Source organism: Diachasma alloeum, unplaced genomic scaffold (genome assembly GCF_001412515.2).
Source record: "Diachasma alloeum isolate Michigan unplaced genomic scaffold, Dall2.0 Dall_scaffold_00508, whole genome shotgun sequence".
NCBI lineage: Eukaryota > Metazoa > Arthropoda > Insecta > Hymenoptera > Braconidae > Diachasma > Diachasma alloeum.
The window spans coordinates 101,210-118,116 of NW_021680640.1; the positions used below are offsets into that span (position 1 = coordinate 101,210).

The window sequence follows — 16,907 nt, forward strand, 5'->3', positions numbered from 1 at the left end:
TCTCTCTCTCTCTCTCTCTCTCTCTCTCTCTCTCTCTCTCTCTCTCTCTCAAGTCGTGTTATATATATATGTTCTTGAGGCCCACCTCCTTCTTCTTCTTCTTGAAGAGTTGTGCTTTCGATTCAGACGAATCGAGCCGGGCAACGAGCATCTCTCTTGATTTCCCCAAACTCGTGACATCCATAATTTTCCCCTCAAAACCAACCGCGGTCTACAGGGAAGTGGAGACACCTGCCTGGAGACTGGTGTCCTGAATTTTAAGGCCCTTAATTATCACATTATTCTTCTTGGGGGTCTTTTCCTGATTCTCGATTCTTGTCATCAGTTTTTGAACGAGTTTGTTGTTGTCCGGATGGTGGGTGTTGAATGGTCTCCTCCACTTTCCTCAGTCTTGTCTCGATGTCCTGGTTTAGTTTTGGGTTCCTGGCCGTCTCGAGAGCAGTTAGCCTGCTCCCAAGTGCATGCTGGGTGTTTTTAATCCCATCAATCGCAGAGTCCAGTGAGCTACGCCAGGCCCTGAGTTCCTCCCTGTGACTGTTAGCTTGCTCCAACATAGTGTCCATCTTGCCCATCAGGAGCATCAGCATACCATTTGGCGTGATACCTGGGGGAGCTCGTCAGCGGAAACAGGAGAGTTCACCGTGGTGCTCATCGCAGGTGCGGAATTTACCCGGATAGTGTGGTTCTTGTTGGTGTCAGATTCCTCATCAAAGAGTTCGGAGTCAGTGCACTCTGGCGAATCGCGGTTGAGGTTATAGTGAAAATCTGTATATGAGTGCCTCACAAGGGGATCACTGTCATACTCGTGTTCCAGGTCACCAGTAGGTTTTTTTCGTTTACACTGTTCGGTCTGTAGGTTGAGAGCAACCAGGACCGACGAGGGATGATTTTTAACCTTAGACAGTATCACGACGTTGGCAGGTCTACCACGTTTTTCGGGAAGTTTTGGAGTAGAAGTAAGAGTAGTGGTGGACGAGCTGGAGGTTCGAGACAAAGTTCGCCTAGTAGAAGAGGTTGCTCGGGTTTCCTGGGTGCTATGGCCAGAATCTCTTATGAGGAGTTTGGATCGTTTGGGATCGCGCTCTCGGTGCTCCGATGACGTGGACAAGCACCAGGAGGTAAGCCTTGGGCACCCCCAACCTCGCCGAAAAGCAAAAAAAACTCAAAAGACAGGAAAAAAACTTTTAAAAAACGGCAGCTCCGAGTTCAACATCCAGCTGGCTCGATAGTCCAACCTAACCCCTAAAGTAATTGATACAGCAGTGTCTTAAATTATTTTTCTCGGAGGAAAATATTTGGGAAGTGGTTTCTTTTGAACCAAGAAAAGGTGAAATTCAATTTTACGGGATTTAATATGAGTTGACCATAAGTGAATTGGAGAATTACATTGGAATTCCACTATTCATGATTTTACAAATTTGTAAGCTTCTAATTTTACTCAAAATTGTAGATAAATTCAGACTTTTGCTGCAAAATAATTTCTGATAATTATCAAGTACCTACAATTGGTAGATTCTGATCCGAAGGAAAGGAGGGCCTTTGGAGCTTGAGGTCCGCTTTCTTACATCAAATGATTGTATATCGTAAGAAGGTTATTCAATGAGAAGGGGAAAAAAGATAATACTGGATATCCAGAAACTGGGAAAATATTCAGTCCAACGAATAATAAAACAACACAAAAGAAATATTCTCGCTAGAGTCAGCAGAACAAGATTTTTTGGAGTCGCGAATACTCTGTTTTAACTCTGCGATCAAGAATAGAATATGACTTGAAATGATGTTATTTTAATATCCGAGACCAACAGGTTTAATACGAAAATTCGCGGACCGACAATGATCGTTCTTATTTTTGAATCACCGACGATTTTCGGTTCACCAAATTCGAATCCCGGAGTTGACATGGTGAACAAACAATTATTCCGAATTAAAATATCGATTGGGACTCCAATTAATGAAGAGTTAATAACTCTGCTGGAAAATTACGACTGATTAAGGTGGGTGCATTTACACACCTTGATTCCTTGGTGTTTTGGGGGAAAGGGAGTGGGGAATCTCTCGATGGCACGGTCGGTGACATCAAACTATTGGGAATGTGTCAACTCAGAGATTCTTATTGTGGGCCAACTCGAAGGTCTCACTTGAAATTTTACTTAAAGGCAAGAATATTTCCAATTTATTCGATTGAAAATATTTTTATAAACTATTGTAGAGTTATGGAAAGAAGAAAATTAAAAAAATTACGGTTCGAAATTTGGGGCAGATATCACTCTATATTACGCCGTCTTAGTATGCACAAATGGAACCCTTAGTCTCAGATATAAAGCTAGCTGACTTCAGGAATTAAAATCTCGGCAAATGTTGGTTTAGCTTGTCACGTCATGAACGCAATGGCAAATAAGTCAATGACTGACCTCAGCCTGTTGGAAATTGATAGTGATTGTCTCTATATTTGAAGAGCTAACAACATCTTCCAAATGTTTTCAGATTTTTTCAATAGCCCATTTCAAAAATATTTTTTTTCGATTTTCCACTTTTTTCCAATCACTCGAGGACCATTGATCCTATTCTGATTTATCAGGCGTGAAAATGTTTCACAATGTGTCACAATTCAACGGAACAGAATTCAAACACTTTCGGCAATTCAATAATTCACGGATAATAATTATGTCGAAAGCTTGTAATTGACGAATTGTTTTCGCAAGCTCCGGCCGTACGGGTGACGCCTTTACAGGTTATCCACTACGTCCCTGGTTTATCGAGAGTGGGAACACCAGTTCGTGACATAACACACGCAACGCTCGATCGCGATTGGCCGTTCCTCGTCTCAGCGCATACCGACAGGGATTGGTAGGACTTTTTGGTCACAGGTTTAAATGGTTCGATAGTATTATTTTACCCAATCAGATTTTGATCGAAAAACCTTTCGCATGTGATCCGACGACCCGGGGACGAGAAGTCTAACGGGCCACGTTTCAGGTACTACTGGAAGCCGAGCTGCCGAGTCTTGGATGCCGATCCTCAATCGGGCGTGGCGCCAACTCGGCTAGCTATTGGTTTGATAATGTTCGGTCGATATTGGTTGGCAAACGTCTACCAATGGTCGGTACCTGTGATCCACCCGAAACTTAATTTTAATAGTTGAAAGAAATTAAAGACTAAATTTTTTATCATTCATATTACATGCTTCGGCTGATCCTTCCTGAAGAAACCAGTAACCACTCATAATGATGCGTGAAGATGTAGACTTGTCGGCATTCGATCCTGGCACCTGTGGAGTGCTAGTCCTTAATTTTACCCACTCGGCCACTGTAGAGTTCTTACTTACGGAGAAGTTCATTAGCTACATGAATGAGATATTTTATTCTTATTTGATTCTCTAATTTCTTTCAATTATAAAATTCAATATAGACCTGGTAAAGAACCTACTTATTAATTATCAATAAATAATGAGTTTACAGCATTCATAAGAACGGAAGTGAGTGAATTTGTGTTTATCAATATGGAAAATAAAAATCTTTCTTCTGCTAGATGATTTGTAGAAATCGAGAATTTTTTACCCTTCCAGTTATCTTCCCCATTTGACCGTTATCATGATTTGCCCCGTATAAGCATTTGACCCTTAAGGTCTCCAGATTGGATTTTCCATTAACTTTATGATCGTTTCACTCTTACTATTTGTTTACGCGTTTTCCTGTATGCTCCGTTTGGCACTTACGGTCATTGGACCTTTTATGAAAGCCTCCGAAATTTGCAAGTAATTTTATCATTAGCCATATTTGAGGCTTCTGACCCTCGGGACCCTTGTGAGTGTTTGGCCCTTTCGATTATTGTGCTCGTTTGTGCTGCTGGACTCTGACTCTAATGAGAATTTGACTCTCGGGATCCGTTGACAGGTCTTTCCTATTTGACTCTTCTCAAGTCTCCGAAGCTTACCCAATTATTGGTCTAGAATTTGGATTCTATGAATGGCCAATTGACGTCCAGGTGACATTTGGCCGTGAACGGGTCACCGAGACTTGACATGCCAATGCAAAGCCAATATTCGACTTTCAGTAGGTCGCCAAGCCTTAGCATACCAATTGTAGGCTTGGTTGATATAATAGTATTGGAATTTTGGCCCCGGGGAACTCAGCGACTGCGTCAGTTAGACGAGTAAACTTGAATATATGCGAGGAACTTACTCTTACTCGAAAATTCTCTATTAAAAACTCTGATATTGAAGTTTTTATTAAGAAATAAAAAAATAGGAATCCATGAGAAAAATATGAAAAATAAGAAATCCTGAAATATTACGTCAAGAAAAATATTACAGAATAAGTTCTTCAGGAAAAAGTACAAATTTTTTAACATCGATTGGTTTTTCTTAAAACTTCTCTGTTGAATATTCCTACAGTTGCAAAAATATGTGCCGATTTTTTCCGCAAAAAATAAGACGGGGCAAAGAAGTAAGAAAATTTCCTAATGACATTCTTCACAGTGAAATGTTTGATATTCCCCTGTATGGTGAAATCGTCATTGATATATTTTACTTTTCTCAACTACGTGTCGGTTCGTTCATTTTCTTTTTCCTCTAAAGACCCGTTCCACAAACAGAGGCTTTGGAAAATGATCCATGGAAATAATACATAAAGCCATGTGGTGAATCAGATGATTGAGAAACCGGGCGGGTAGTGCAAAAGGTATATGAAAAAATCGGCCGTAATTGAGGTTTACTCATTCCGGTTACATGATTATTCTTTAATCCATCTTTTCAGGACATTTCTTATGGTTGAGAGGACCCAGCGAAGGACAAATATGGTCTATCACAATTCCACCCACTGGGGCGCAATGTTTCCTAGCATTCGCTACGCATCAAATTCAAATGCATGATGGTGTGATCAGACTTATCATTGAAACAAATAATGATACCAGCTCTGTTGCCGCGGAGCGTTTTGGAAATGACGATGCCAAGTACGTATTTTACTCGTAGTTTTATTTTGTGTCCATAGGGATGTCACATATCTTTTGAAAGAAGGACAATTCTACCTACGGCAAATTCGATAATAATTTCCATTTTCCATTTCTATGGTAAAATAATTGTACTTATAACTTGAGAGAAAATAGAGGTGAAAAGTCAAAATTTGGTAGAAATCCTGCTCTTGCGACATTAAAGCTTTGTATTCTCAATGGTATACGTATATTATCGACTGAGTAGTTCTGCCTATATTCAACTGCTAGTTTAATGTCATTTTTTATATTACTTGCTGTGATATCTTCTATTGTAACGATATATGGAGTTTCTAATCAATTTTGATCCATTTCTAAGCACAATGCGGGCAATTGTTCTGCAAATAATTAGTCTTGGTTAATTGGTAATAAATATTCCGGGTTAAATAACCAAGAATCTGATAAGTAGAAATCCCAAACAACGCTAGTAAAAGACATTAACAACAATATTTACCTCAATAGCATTTTTCTCAGTAATGTCAATATTATCTTATTCAAATATTTTCTATTCGGGTCATTAATCCTTCTATTTAGTAAAAGATTCGTCAACTACTACTAATTATTATGAAATTTCAAAAGAAATATCTCAAAATATATTGAATACTAATATTTATTCGAGCCAGTATATTATTACTGGCTATAAGTCATCAATGACGAATTCTCAATTGCATGAATTATTCTCCAGAAGGAATATTGAATTGAATGAATGATCAGAATCGATTTTACGTCAATTAATATGATAATTAGGTCCTAATCAATTTTCGGATTGAGTCAATGAAACGAGTTGACTTGATATTTAATAGTAATCAAAATTATAAGATTTATTCAATGATGTATGAATCAATGGGATCTCTGACAATTAATGTGTGGTGGACTACGTCTGGTTTCACCACCAACGATCTGGTTTTGCTACGCGAATCCTCAAATTCTGATAACAAATATAATTTAATGGAATATCACTCTCAAAAATGTTGCTGAACTCTCTCAGGATCTCGCAAGATCGTATTTCAATATGTATTACAACGTTTTTCTCGATAATTCCGTAACCTCCAACTGTCATGTTTGGAATGCACTCACTTCATTATTGAATGGCGATTCCCTGTATTCACTGTTTCTTGAATCTTTCGATTCCGAAATGAATACGTTAAGTATTTATTAAGGATAAATTTTTTCGAATTATTTAATTCCAAAACTCAAATCGTTATCAAGTGAGAAATCTTCCACGTTGGAATTTCTGTGGGGCAGTCCATGCCAACTTTTGAGCTTGAGAACCTTTGGGTCTCAAATTTTTCCGATGATACCTCGAGGCTATATGAGTATCGTCAAATTTTTTTCGGTCATATCACGAAAAGTTTGATTTTCCCTCCCAAATAACGGGTGGCAAAAGGCTTAATTCATTTCTCGGATTTCTACTGTTTTAGGAGATCCTCGGAATGACATAACCCACATTCCTCTCTTTAATTTACAGAGAAAAATCGAACTTAACCGTGAAATTATGACGGAAAATATCGTGTGCACCGAGGAAGGACAACAGGACATCCTAACCTACGTGTTTACCGCCGTTGGCTTCGCCTCGGACAGGCTCGGACATCGGGTGTAACTCAAACATATCTCCTATAGAAAAGCGGTACCACACTGCGTCGCTTTGAGCGTACTAAAGCGTAGTAAGCCGCAGGGGGGTCCAACTCCATTGTTTCGAATGAAACACGATTTTAATTCTCCCTTCCGTCGTTCGTGGCGCTGATGCTGACGCACGTGTGATAGAACGCGCGGGGGGAGTTTAATTTTTGTAAACAACGGTTAGGTTGACACATCTGTTCACCTAATCTATTAATTTCTATGGATTAATTTTTCAGTTCGCAGTTTTATAAAATTGACATAAAAATATCTCAAATTCTCTCGATCTGAAAGTCATACAAAAATAACGTAAAAATCCGGCAATTAGGAAGAAAGAGTGAAAGTGAAATATTTGAAAAAAAAACTGTTTATTTAAAAAATCATACGAAAAGTATACTCTTCATTCAATATTTAGGTTTTTTTACACGGAACGACATATTTACAAGGAACAATAAAAAAATAGTAAATATATTATTGATGGATTATGAATGAATTTCAGAGTTTTAAGCTGCATAAATTCATGTGGAGCAATCTTGCGAAGTAATGATTTTTATTGACCGGATCGTTCAGTGACAGGCAAGTCAGCAGGTCACTCTCCTCGAGGACGGATCTATATAAAAAGAAAACATATACTTGACTATTCATTCTCATTCTATTGCATTTTTGGGGGTATAAATTATGACTACTGAGGTTGAATACCAGTGAAAATAACTAGAAGGCTAGTGGAGACTCACTCGTTGCCATCCTCCCCTGGGTATCTCGCTCACTCAGTGATACCCAGGAAACGATAGACAGTCACATTCAGTAAAATGAATTGATTGATCATCTTTCATGCATAAATCTATATTGAAGAGGTGGAAGTGTACACCTGAGTCGAGTCAACTCGAGGATGAGTTTTTTAAAATCGATATTTAGGAAACGCATGGAGATTTTTTCATTGACTTTTGTCACAGAGAGCAATAAGAGTTACAGAAACGTTTTAAAGCATTGAACCTCGTATTATAAAGGAGACAAATGGAATTAAACGAATGGGTTCTGAGAAAAATATCCCTAGAATTTGTTGAAAAAATTAAAATTCTCTTTAAAAACGATCTCAAGAAATATTTTCTTTGCTCATGAAATTCTCTATGAGATATGTATATTTTGCTGATACCAATGGATTTGATTTGATTTGATGGATTTGAAGTTGAAGTACTGAAGGACTTCTCAAGGGCGAAACAGTTGTATAATGGGGGTTGGAGATGTTGAAGTTCGCCTGGCTGTTCAATTCTACTTCTTCCCATTCCGATGGCGATTTTCACTTCTCAGTGATACAATACTGGTTTTCAGGGCTGAAGACGTCTCCAGAAGATTTTTTCGAGTTCCAGTAGCTCCTTGAATCTTTTGGGTCAACTTCAGTTTCAGGGCTTCGTTCAGAGCCTGAAGGGGTATTCATTATTCATTAATATTCATTAATTCATTCTCCTCGATTTTGTCATTTTTGGGAAATTTCCATCACATAAAAGTTGTAAATTCAATAAGCTCTTTGAATTTTATTAAACTCATCATGTCGTGACCATTATGAATGTAAAATATATAAAATTCAGAAGCTTATTGGCTTGATCCTCCTGACCCTCAAGAACCTTATGCCCGTGATGCGTGTGACCTTTATAAGCTTCTTCTACTGTCATCATATTCATGCGTCTCTTGACCTTTATAAATGGAGAATATATAAAATTCAGACTTTCTATCACACTGACTCCCGTAACCCTTATGACTCTACCGCTTGTGACCCTGATAAGCTTTTTGATTTTCATCAGGCTCATGAGTCTCTTAACCCATATAAACATACTTCAGACTTTTTTTTCAGCCTGACCCTTGCGACCCCTATGACCCTATCGCTTACATTCTTGTCAGGCTCAAGAATCTTGTAACTTTCATAAATTTCAAGTAAAAAAAATTCTGACCCTCGTCAGCCTGGCCGTGACCCTTATGACCCTTACACTCATGACCCTCAATAAACTTTTTGTATTTCATCGGGCTAATGTCATGACTATTATAAACGTAGAATGTATAAAATTCAGAATTCTATCGGCTTGACCCGCATGATCCTCAAGAACCTTATGACGCTAATACTTGTGACCTTTATAAGGATTTATAATATTGCTTATTCAAATGAATTTTATAATTTTGCAATTGTTACATAAAAATATTAATTCGCAACGTTAATTTTATTTTTAATAAACAATTGAGAATTTTACTCCTTTTTTGCTTGATGATAATCTTTATATCTCTGCAGTGCTCTCTCGAGAATGGGACAGTTAAATCTATTTGTCCATTTTCCAGTGAGAATTCGATTTGCTGTGGTGCAAAAATGGGGTAAAAACTCAGCAATAACCAACTTCATTGCAGCTGTATTCGAATCCTCTGTGTGTAAGGCACATTGGACCCAATTGTTCGGTACTTTCTCCTTAAGTTTTCGCAAAAAAACTTCACTGATATTACGGAAGTGACAAACAGGAGAAATTATATCCATCAAATGCTTTTCCATTTCGATATGAGCTTCATCAAAGAGATAAAGTTTATTTTCGTGAGAAGACCCGGCAAACCGCGATTCTAACCTCGCTTCGCTCGGTTTGATCGCGGTTTACGGGCCTTCTGACGAAAAATTGCATTCATCACACGGTCCAAAAGTATTTTCTGACGAATGTGATTATAGGCCGAGCCGAAGGCGGGGCCTACAAAGCCACATTCGTCAGAAAATACTTTGTGGACCTTGTGATGAAAATAACTATTTGAGAAACTTTTGGCTTGAAGAAGGATGTTCTACAGCCCTCATATTTCAGTGCCAATCCCCTGACAATTCCATCAGCAATGGCATCGTGGGATTTGGGCTAACTGCTTCCTTCTTGAGATCAGTTCCATCAACAACTTTTTTGACTAGGAAGACATTCTCGTGCTCTGGCTCTCGTTCCATTTGCTGTGGAATTTCTCTGTTACCAGTTAAATAGTCTTCAAGAGTGAAAAGTAATTCTCCAGTACAAAAATCTTCACAATTGGCCGCGACAGATGCAACTTTTGTGATATTCGCTAGCAAAATTGACTTCAAATCTCCTTCGAACTGCCAGCATGAGGGTATAACATTTCTCAACCCAATAGATCGAAGTATGCCAAATAAATGTTCGAGAACATCTTGACTGATGAACCGGAGCTGCAACTTGTCGAATTCTTTCAGTTTGAGCAAAGCCCAGAGACACTGAAACCTATTAATCGTCTCCTTCCAATTCTCAAGAGTGGGAACAATCTTCACTTGCATTGTCTTAGGATCCACCCAACGCATTTCAAGAAGTGTGCGCTTTTACTCTCGTCAAAACGAATGATGTGGACTGTCCTGTGTAAGAGCTCTCCTTAATGGAGGTCCAGAATCGTCATCAGTACCATTCACAGAGTCGAAAAGATCATTGAAAAATCGCAGAATATTTACTGTGGTTTCTCCAAGTTGCTGAGGAATTTTTTTCACACCAGTGTTAGTCAGAAAACGACCTGGATGGAAATTTCACTTTTTCAATTTTTCATTCGTCAGTTACACGCATGAAAAAATTCATAGAAAAGCCTAGCGAATTTGCTGGGAGATTGTATTGATGTTTATTGAACTTTTTATTATTTTTTTTTACAGATTCTATCGATTTACTGCGTAGTTTATCTACTTTTTTTTACTACAAAAAAATTTTTGTATAAATTTTTCTGTCAATATTTTTTCTATTAAGGTTACTGCACACAAATTTTTCAAGTTTTTCCGCTTTCTATTGAATTTTTCATACATGGAATCATCTCGAGGCATGTGAATGTGAATGTGTTGGCTGAATGGGAGGAAAACCAGGGATTTTTTAATTTCAAGCAATTACAATTATTGTAGTTGAAATTTTTTTTATTCCTTTATTATAATTAAGTACAGAAAAACACAAAGATTACAACAAAATAAACGTCAAATGAAACAAGGTTATCGACCTCTGGGATACGTGGACGTATGAACATTATCATTATAATAGAGGTTTGTCGCCTCCTTGGCGGTCCCATCCAGTCTTCTCTGTTATTTTGTCCACTTCTGCTTCTCCGATCCTTTCTGTCTCTCTCTGTCGCCTTCTGGTGTTGCTGGCGATAATTCAGGGATCAATGGTTTAAGGAACATTAGATCCTCAAACAGGGCCCACTCAGGTACATAATGGCGATTTCCCCGATTGCACTGCTTCTGAGAGAAAATGGCGAAGAAAGCAAAACGTTCCGCGGCATGTTTGAACTCTACATATACATCCCAGCCTGGAAATGAAGGGATTATGTGCTAATATTGTGTTTGTCCGGCATTTTCTCAAATTGTTGATCCGTTTTCATCAAGAGGAGTGATTTAATTGTTACAAGCGTAATTTTGCGAAAGAAATTAATTGCAAGAAAAAGAATCAAACAAAAAATGCTTCTCTCTTTTTCAGAATATTCCGTGCCGAAAATATTTTTTATTCAATTGAAATTCCCTTTGCGATCATCTTGATACGTGTGGTAGAATTCGCCGATATATTTTCTGATATTTTTGTGATAATTACCCGAACTAACGTCTTCAATCTCCATTCCAACTTCATTCCACTTCTGATAGTTATCTACAAAGGAATAGGAATCACTTCAGATATTCCAAAGCTCAGGCTCATTCCTGACTGCTTTAATTATCTGTTTGGTCTTTCTGATGGATTCTTCCATTTTTTCGTCATAAACAATTTCGTTCAAATGTCAAAATGTCAAACTCAAACGTTGCCTGGCAACTGAGAAAACAATTGAAGGTGAATCAACAAGTCGTTGAGAGCGACAGGAATTGGATAAAGTCGGAAAAAGAGAGGAAAGGAAATTATCAAGCATCTGATAATGAGTTATCTGCGAAGCTTCGAATTAATCAGCCTTGTTAAGGTTACACCACAAATCTGGGAGGCTGGAGATTTCATGGATTTTGAGGCTGAGACAAAAGATTTGTAGGAATCCATTGGGAAAAGGATGACTAAACCAATGACAGGTAATATTTAAGTCCTGTTTGATTTATCCGATTCTCATTCGTCAAATAGTTCCTCGTTCAATTTCCGCGGAGGCGGAAAAATATAGTAAAAAAATACCATCAATCACAGAATTTCATTCATATTCTTGTAACAAACAAAAAATCGCATTTGATGGGCGAAAATTGCATTTCCCTCTTGCATCGTGACATCGTTTGCGTTATTCTAACTAAACGTTGGCGCTATTCTAACCAAACGAAAGTCTGGAAGATCAGAATAATTGTTCCGGTGTTTTTTTTTCTCTGTCCAGCCGAGTAAATTGAACAAAATTCTTAATCCAACTTCTCATGTTTTCATAGCACGAGTCTTGCGCAAGAAAATACCCTCTTAAACACAGTCTATCGTTGTACGCGGTTGAGAATATCTGAAAGTTTCATCATATTTTCATCATTTCATTGAAATTTCCAACAATTTTGTAGTTGAAAATGCAAAGTTTTATAAAAAAATCCAGAAACAAGTGGGCTATTGCTTTTGATTTTTTTAAATCATTGCAACTTTTTTTGCTAATGAATTAGCAATATGCTTCCGAATGGAGATTGCTTTTCCATTAATCCATAGAACCTTTATAGCACATCCATAGGACAACCATCAAACCCCCATAAGACTCCATAGGATCCCTATTAACCCAGGGTCGAATCAATGTTCAGCCAACATAGATTCAATATTGGTGCAACGTTGGTCCAATTTTGGCGCCACATTGGTCTAATGTTGGCGCAATATCAACCCAATATCGGCGTGACGTTGACCCAATGCTGAGGCGCGACGTTGGCACAATGTTGGCTCAATTTTGGCCGTGATAAATCGAAAACGAATAACGCGATCGACACCATCTTTGAACTCGATCTGTATAGCATGAAAGCGAATATTTTTAGCACAGATTCAATTGAATCGGACAAATATTTTTCTTTCAATCGTGGCAAGACTGGATCGGTCACATACACACACACACAGACATACATACATACGGACATGCTCTAAAAACATCATATTCTGATTCCTGAGCCCGAAATTAGTCATCCTAACACAAAAAACTGGAAACTTAAATTTTGAGAATTACAATGCTTCCATGCGGAAGCAATACTAAATTTTCGTTCAATTAATTCATGAAGAATAATAGCAATCAGAAGAAGTCTCGCAAATACTCTCTTGAATTATCAATTCATTAAAATTCAGCGTAATCAGGCATCTCATATTCATGTCAAATTTCATTGAATTTTTAATGGGATTTGAAATTCTGATCAAATGAGTCGATTTAGTTCAATTCTTTTTCCCTCCTCTTTCGATTGTAAAGAATCGCTGCTTGGAAGAAGTTCTTGAAATTCGCAACCCATTTCATGGTATGCCACAGTATTCAGAAGAAAATTGAGCGTATTGATGGGCCTACTGCACGAAGACCTAAATGTGAGCTTTACGAGAGTCTCATGTTCTTGAGCGTATTCAACCCTCCCGAGAGGGATATCCAAGAAGTAGAAACGCTCTCTAATTCATCCTCATTCTCTTAGAATTCTGGTTCTATTTATCAGTTCAATAAAATTGACATAATACGAACAGAAAAACTGATCCATTCTATCTGACTGTCTCTCTCTCTTTCTTAATTCAAATAGTATATTGTGTTACTGGTGCGTAAAGAAGTATTTACTCGCACGTATGCGTAACGAATAGTTCTTTTGTGCTCATCGTCCGTAAAACAAATATTTTCCGCGTACTGAACAGGTTCAAAAGGTAAACTTTTTACAATTACTTCATTATTTATACTTTGCAGGTCTGAATTTGAATCCCGACATTGAAACGTTAGAAAACATTTCAAAAATATAAAAAAATAGAATCTACTCTCATAGTTACCAAAGTATTTTACACCTTCAACTTGTGTATTTATGCAAAATAGAGATGTTGCTACTCAACACTATTAGCATACAATGAATCGATATACGAAGCCACCGTGCGACTCTAAACTTGTGCGGCATGTTTCACTCGCATTTTGGGAATTTTCTTGATATCGATATGCTGTTCCGTCAATTTCGGCATGTTGGGTCTGAAATTATTAGAGCCCGTATCGATTTCATATGCCGTTTTGATTACTTCCTACGAGGCAAACTTCCCAGTCGATAATGATGGCTTTTTCTTCGTGTCAGTGACATTCGTCTCGAGATATTTCGTCAAAAAATTATTACGAGTACCCTTACCGAGATGGGGAGGATCAAAAATATGGATCATTTCAGTTTTTGAGATGACAACCGTATCTATGGCGTCGAAATAATACATTATGCATCCAAAATTCAGGCATGAAATCCGTACTAATTAATCGCGAAGTAATAAAACACGATAATTCAAGACCCCTCCTTTTTCTTTATCATTTCTCAATAAGTAAAAAAAAATATTTTTTTTCTATCGTTTAATTCATGAAAAAACTCAAGAAAATAAAATTCAAACTTTTTTGCGCGATTAATGACTGAAAATGCAAAACAGTTCATGTAGAAGAGATGGAAAAATCCGGAGAAATGTGTGAAATGTGTGAATTTCCTGACTTTTCTACGTTTTCAACTTTACCCCTGCTGGCTTTTCTTGAAATTTCAATAGAATTCAAATTTATTTGGGAAACACCTCGAGTTTTTTCGAATGTTCTATAAAACCCCGAAATTTCTTTGCTTTATTTTCAGAAAGTGTTCAATCTTCTAGCACTTCAGAAAAGTCTTGTGACTTCCAGAATTCTCTCGCATTCTCAAATCTAGAATTCTATAGAACTCACTTTTTTCCACTTTACGATGTCCATTGCTTTGCTTGATTAGTGATCTAACCGTCGAACGGTTGGTTGACGCTTGGTCGCAGACCGAAGCAACCAAGTACAGTCCTGCTTCTTCCACTGCCTTCACAACAATTTTTGTACACCTCGTCGAATCTGCAGTTCGTGTCAGATGATCGCAAAAACCATGGAAAACAGGTTACTTCCACCCACTCTCAATACTTCTTAGCATAAAAACAAGCGCGTGATCAGCGAACTTGCTTGTCCTGTTATATCCCCAATCCTTGAATCCAACTAATACATCGATTTTGGTATCGTATTAGAGATGCAGCATCAGTTGCACTTCGTCCCACATAATCACGCAATATTTGTCCTTCTCCTTCATAGTCTGTACGAAATCTTTCAATTTTTCCAGGACAACCATATGCAGCCCAGTTCTACAGGGTATCTTGTTTAAAAGTTCGTCAAGTGTTAATGTGTAGGGGGCGATGAGGACAGACTTGAGACGCTCATAATATTGGGGACACCATTTGTACATCATAACCGACAATACTTTTTGCTTTTTCTTATATCTTCTCCCCTAATTAATACATTTTCGTGTTTACTCATTCTATAGTTTATTTACTCATTCTCTCATCCTTAAGTGATTTCAAAATTAATTGATCATGAGGTGAAAAATTATCTGAAAAGCTTCAAGGCCCACTTTTGCCTCATATTTTCTATACGGAGAGCAAATTACATGTGCAAAGAACTTATAGTTCCACTGAAATTTAATCTGTGAATTTTCTTTATGATTTTTTTTTTCTATGAAAAACGTGTTTTCACTGGAATTTCAAAGGAAATTGATATTAAAAATTCTAAATTTTATAGAAATGAATGAATTTCGTGACCTTCAATTTAATTAATCCATGAAAATTAATACAATGGATCATCAATTCCATCCTGCATTCCCCTGAAAAACCTCACCAGTGCAAAAAAAAATCAAGACCTCATGGAGATTCGAAACAACGTTTTCTCAAGTGAACGTGGATGAAATAAATATATTTAATATGAGGTATTTATAGATTTATGCTCTCGAAACCCAGAAATTCATCTCAGGTACTTTTTTTTCCTCAATTGAACCGAAATTGAATTCATTCAGGAGAAAAACTACCCGCGTTTAATTTTTTGCTTTTGATATAAAGAATTCGTGGATTTATTGTCTCGAAACGTAATAATCCCCTTCAATTCAATTTTTTTTCATTTCATGATTTCTTCCTTTCGGTTTTTTTTTCAATTTGTGACAAAATACGTGACACTCGACGTGACTCTAGAATTGAACCAAGAAATTCCAAAAATTCCCCAATGGAAATAAGATTCGACTCGAATTCCTCCTGTTCCACACGATTCCACTAACTCGATTTTTCTCCAACCACGCTTCCCTGCGATGGTTTCCTCTCGCTCCGCAGTCTCCAGAACACGAGTGCAAGGTCCTGGCTCACCGATTTGTTGTCACCAAGGCTCGTGTCAACCACTTAAATTAGACTAGAGGTTAGGGATAGATTGAGGGATCGATAATTACAACCAAGAAGGAACTCAACTCAAAGCCAATTAATCCAAAGCGGCGTATATTCATCCAATTGATAAGCCAGAAAAAACATCATAAAGAAAACTCCGTATGTTTCAAAATTAAATGTGAATGTGAGTAGAAAACAAAAGAAAAAGATGCACATGACTTCGTGCTCGATTTAAAAACAGAACTCAAAATAATAATAATAAAAAAAAATACCAAAAGAATAATAAGAATAATAATCTCCAAGTAAACGACCTCCGATTTTTTGGGGTATTACTCAAGCAAAAGAAATAATAATTTTGACCGCTCTTGATGAGATCAACAATAGAAATAATCAAAACTCTTGATCCTAATAATAACAATGTTTCGACACAAACTCCCAAATTCCTACTCAAATGACCCCGGTCAGTCAAGCCCTGCGCAATGAGCCTTTCTAACCCAGGTACTTTCCCCGTATTCTGTGAGAATCGGTCGGCAGGCTAACTCCGCAATCTCAATAATTAATGACGGTGAATAATTGGAGAAATTGTATTGTCTTTGTTACTTTAACAATGCTAGGCACCGGCTCGAACCGAGATCTAGGGGCTCGACACAATAATAACGGATCTTGAAAACCCAGGAATGTGCGCGAATTAACAATCCAAATCAGACAAAGCCTGAGGCTATGTCTTGAGAGGGTCACAGGCCCCGTGAGGAATCACCCACCAAAAATCCCTGAAATACTAATATTCTCAGCTCCTTGCACACCCCTAACTCCTCTAGTCCGGTTGGTCTCCGTGAATAATAACAAAATAATATTGAATCAGCCCCCAGACCGATGATGTCTCCTCCAGAATCTCTCGCCAATGGAATTACTCTAGAATACTGAAAAGAGACGCCTGCGTCTCCAGCCCTCTCTCTCTGATTAATAATAACAATCCTACTATCACAATAAATTGTCCAC

At 37.6% G+C, this 16,907-nt stretch overlaps 1 protein-coding gene across 1 annotated transcript in view; it reads left to right on the top strand.

Moving 5' to 3' along the window:
• LOC107042700 (MAM and LDL-receptor class A domain-containing protein 1) overlaps positions 1 to 16,907 on the top strand; it is a gene marked incomplete at its 3' end in the record, with an annotated part of 173,930 nt that overhangs the window by 41,238 nt on the left and 115,785 nt on the right. The window contains 1 exon segment of the mRNA XM_015263852.1: positions 4,755 to 4,950. Coding sequence (XP_015119338.1) covers positions 4,755 to 4,950 — 196 coding nt within the window.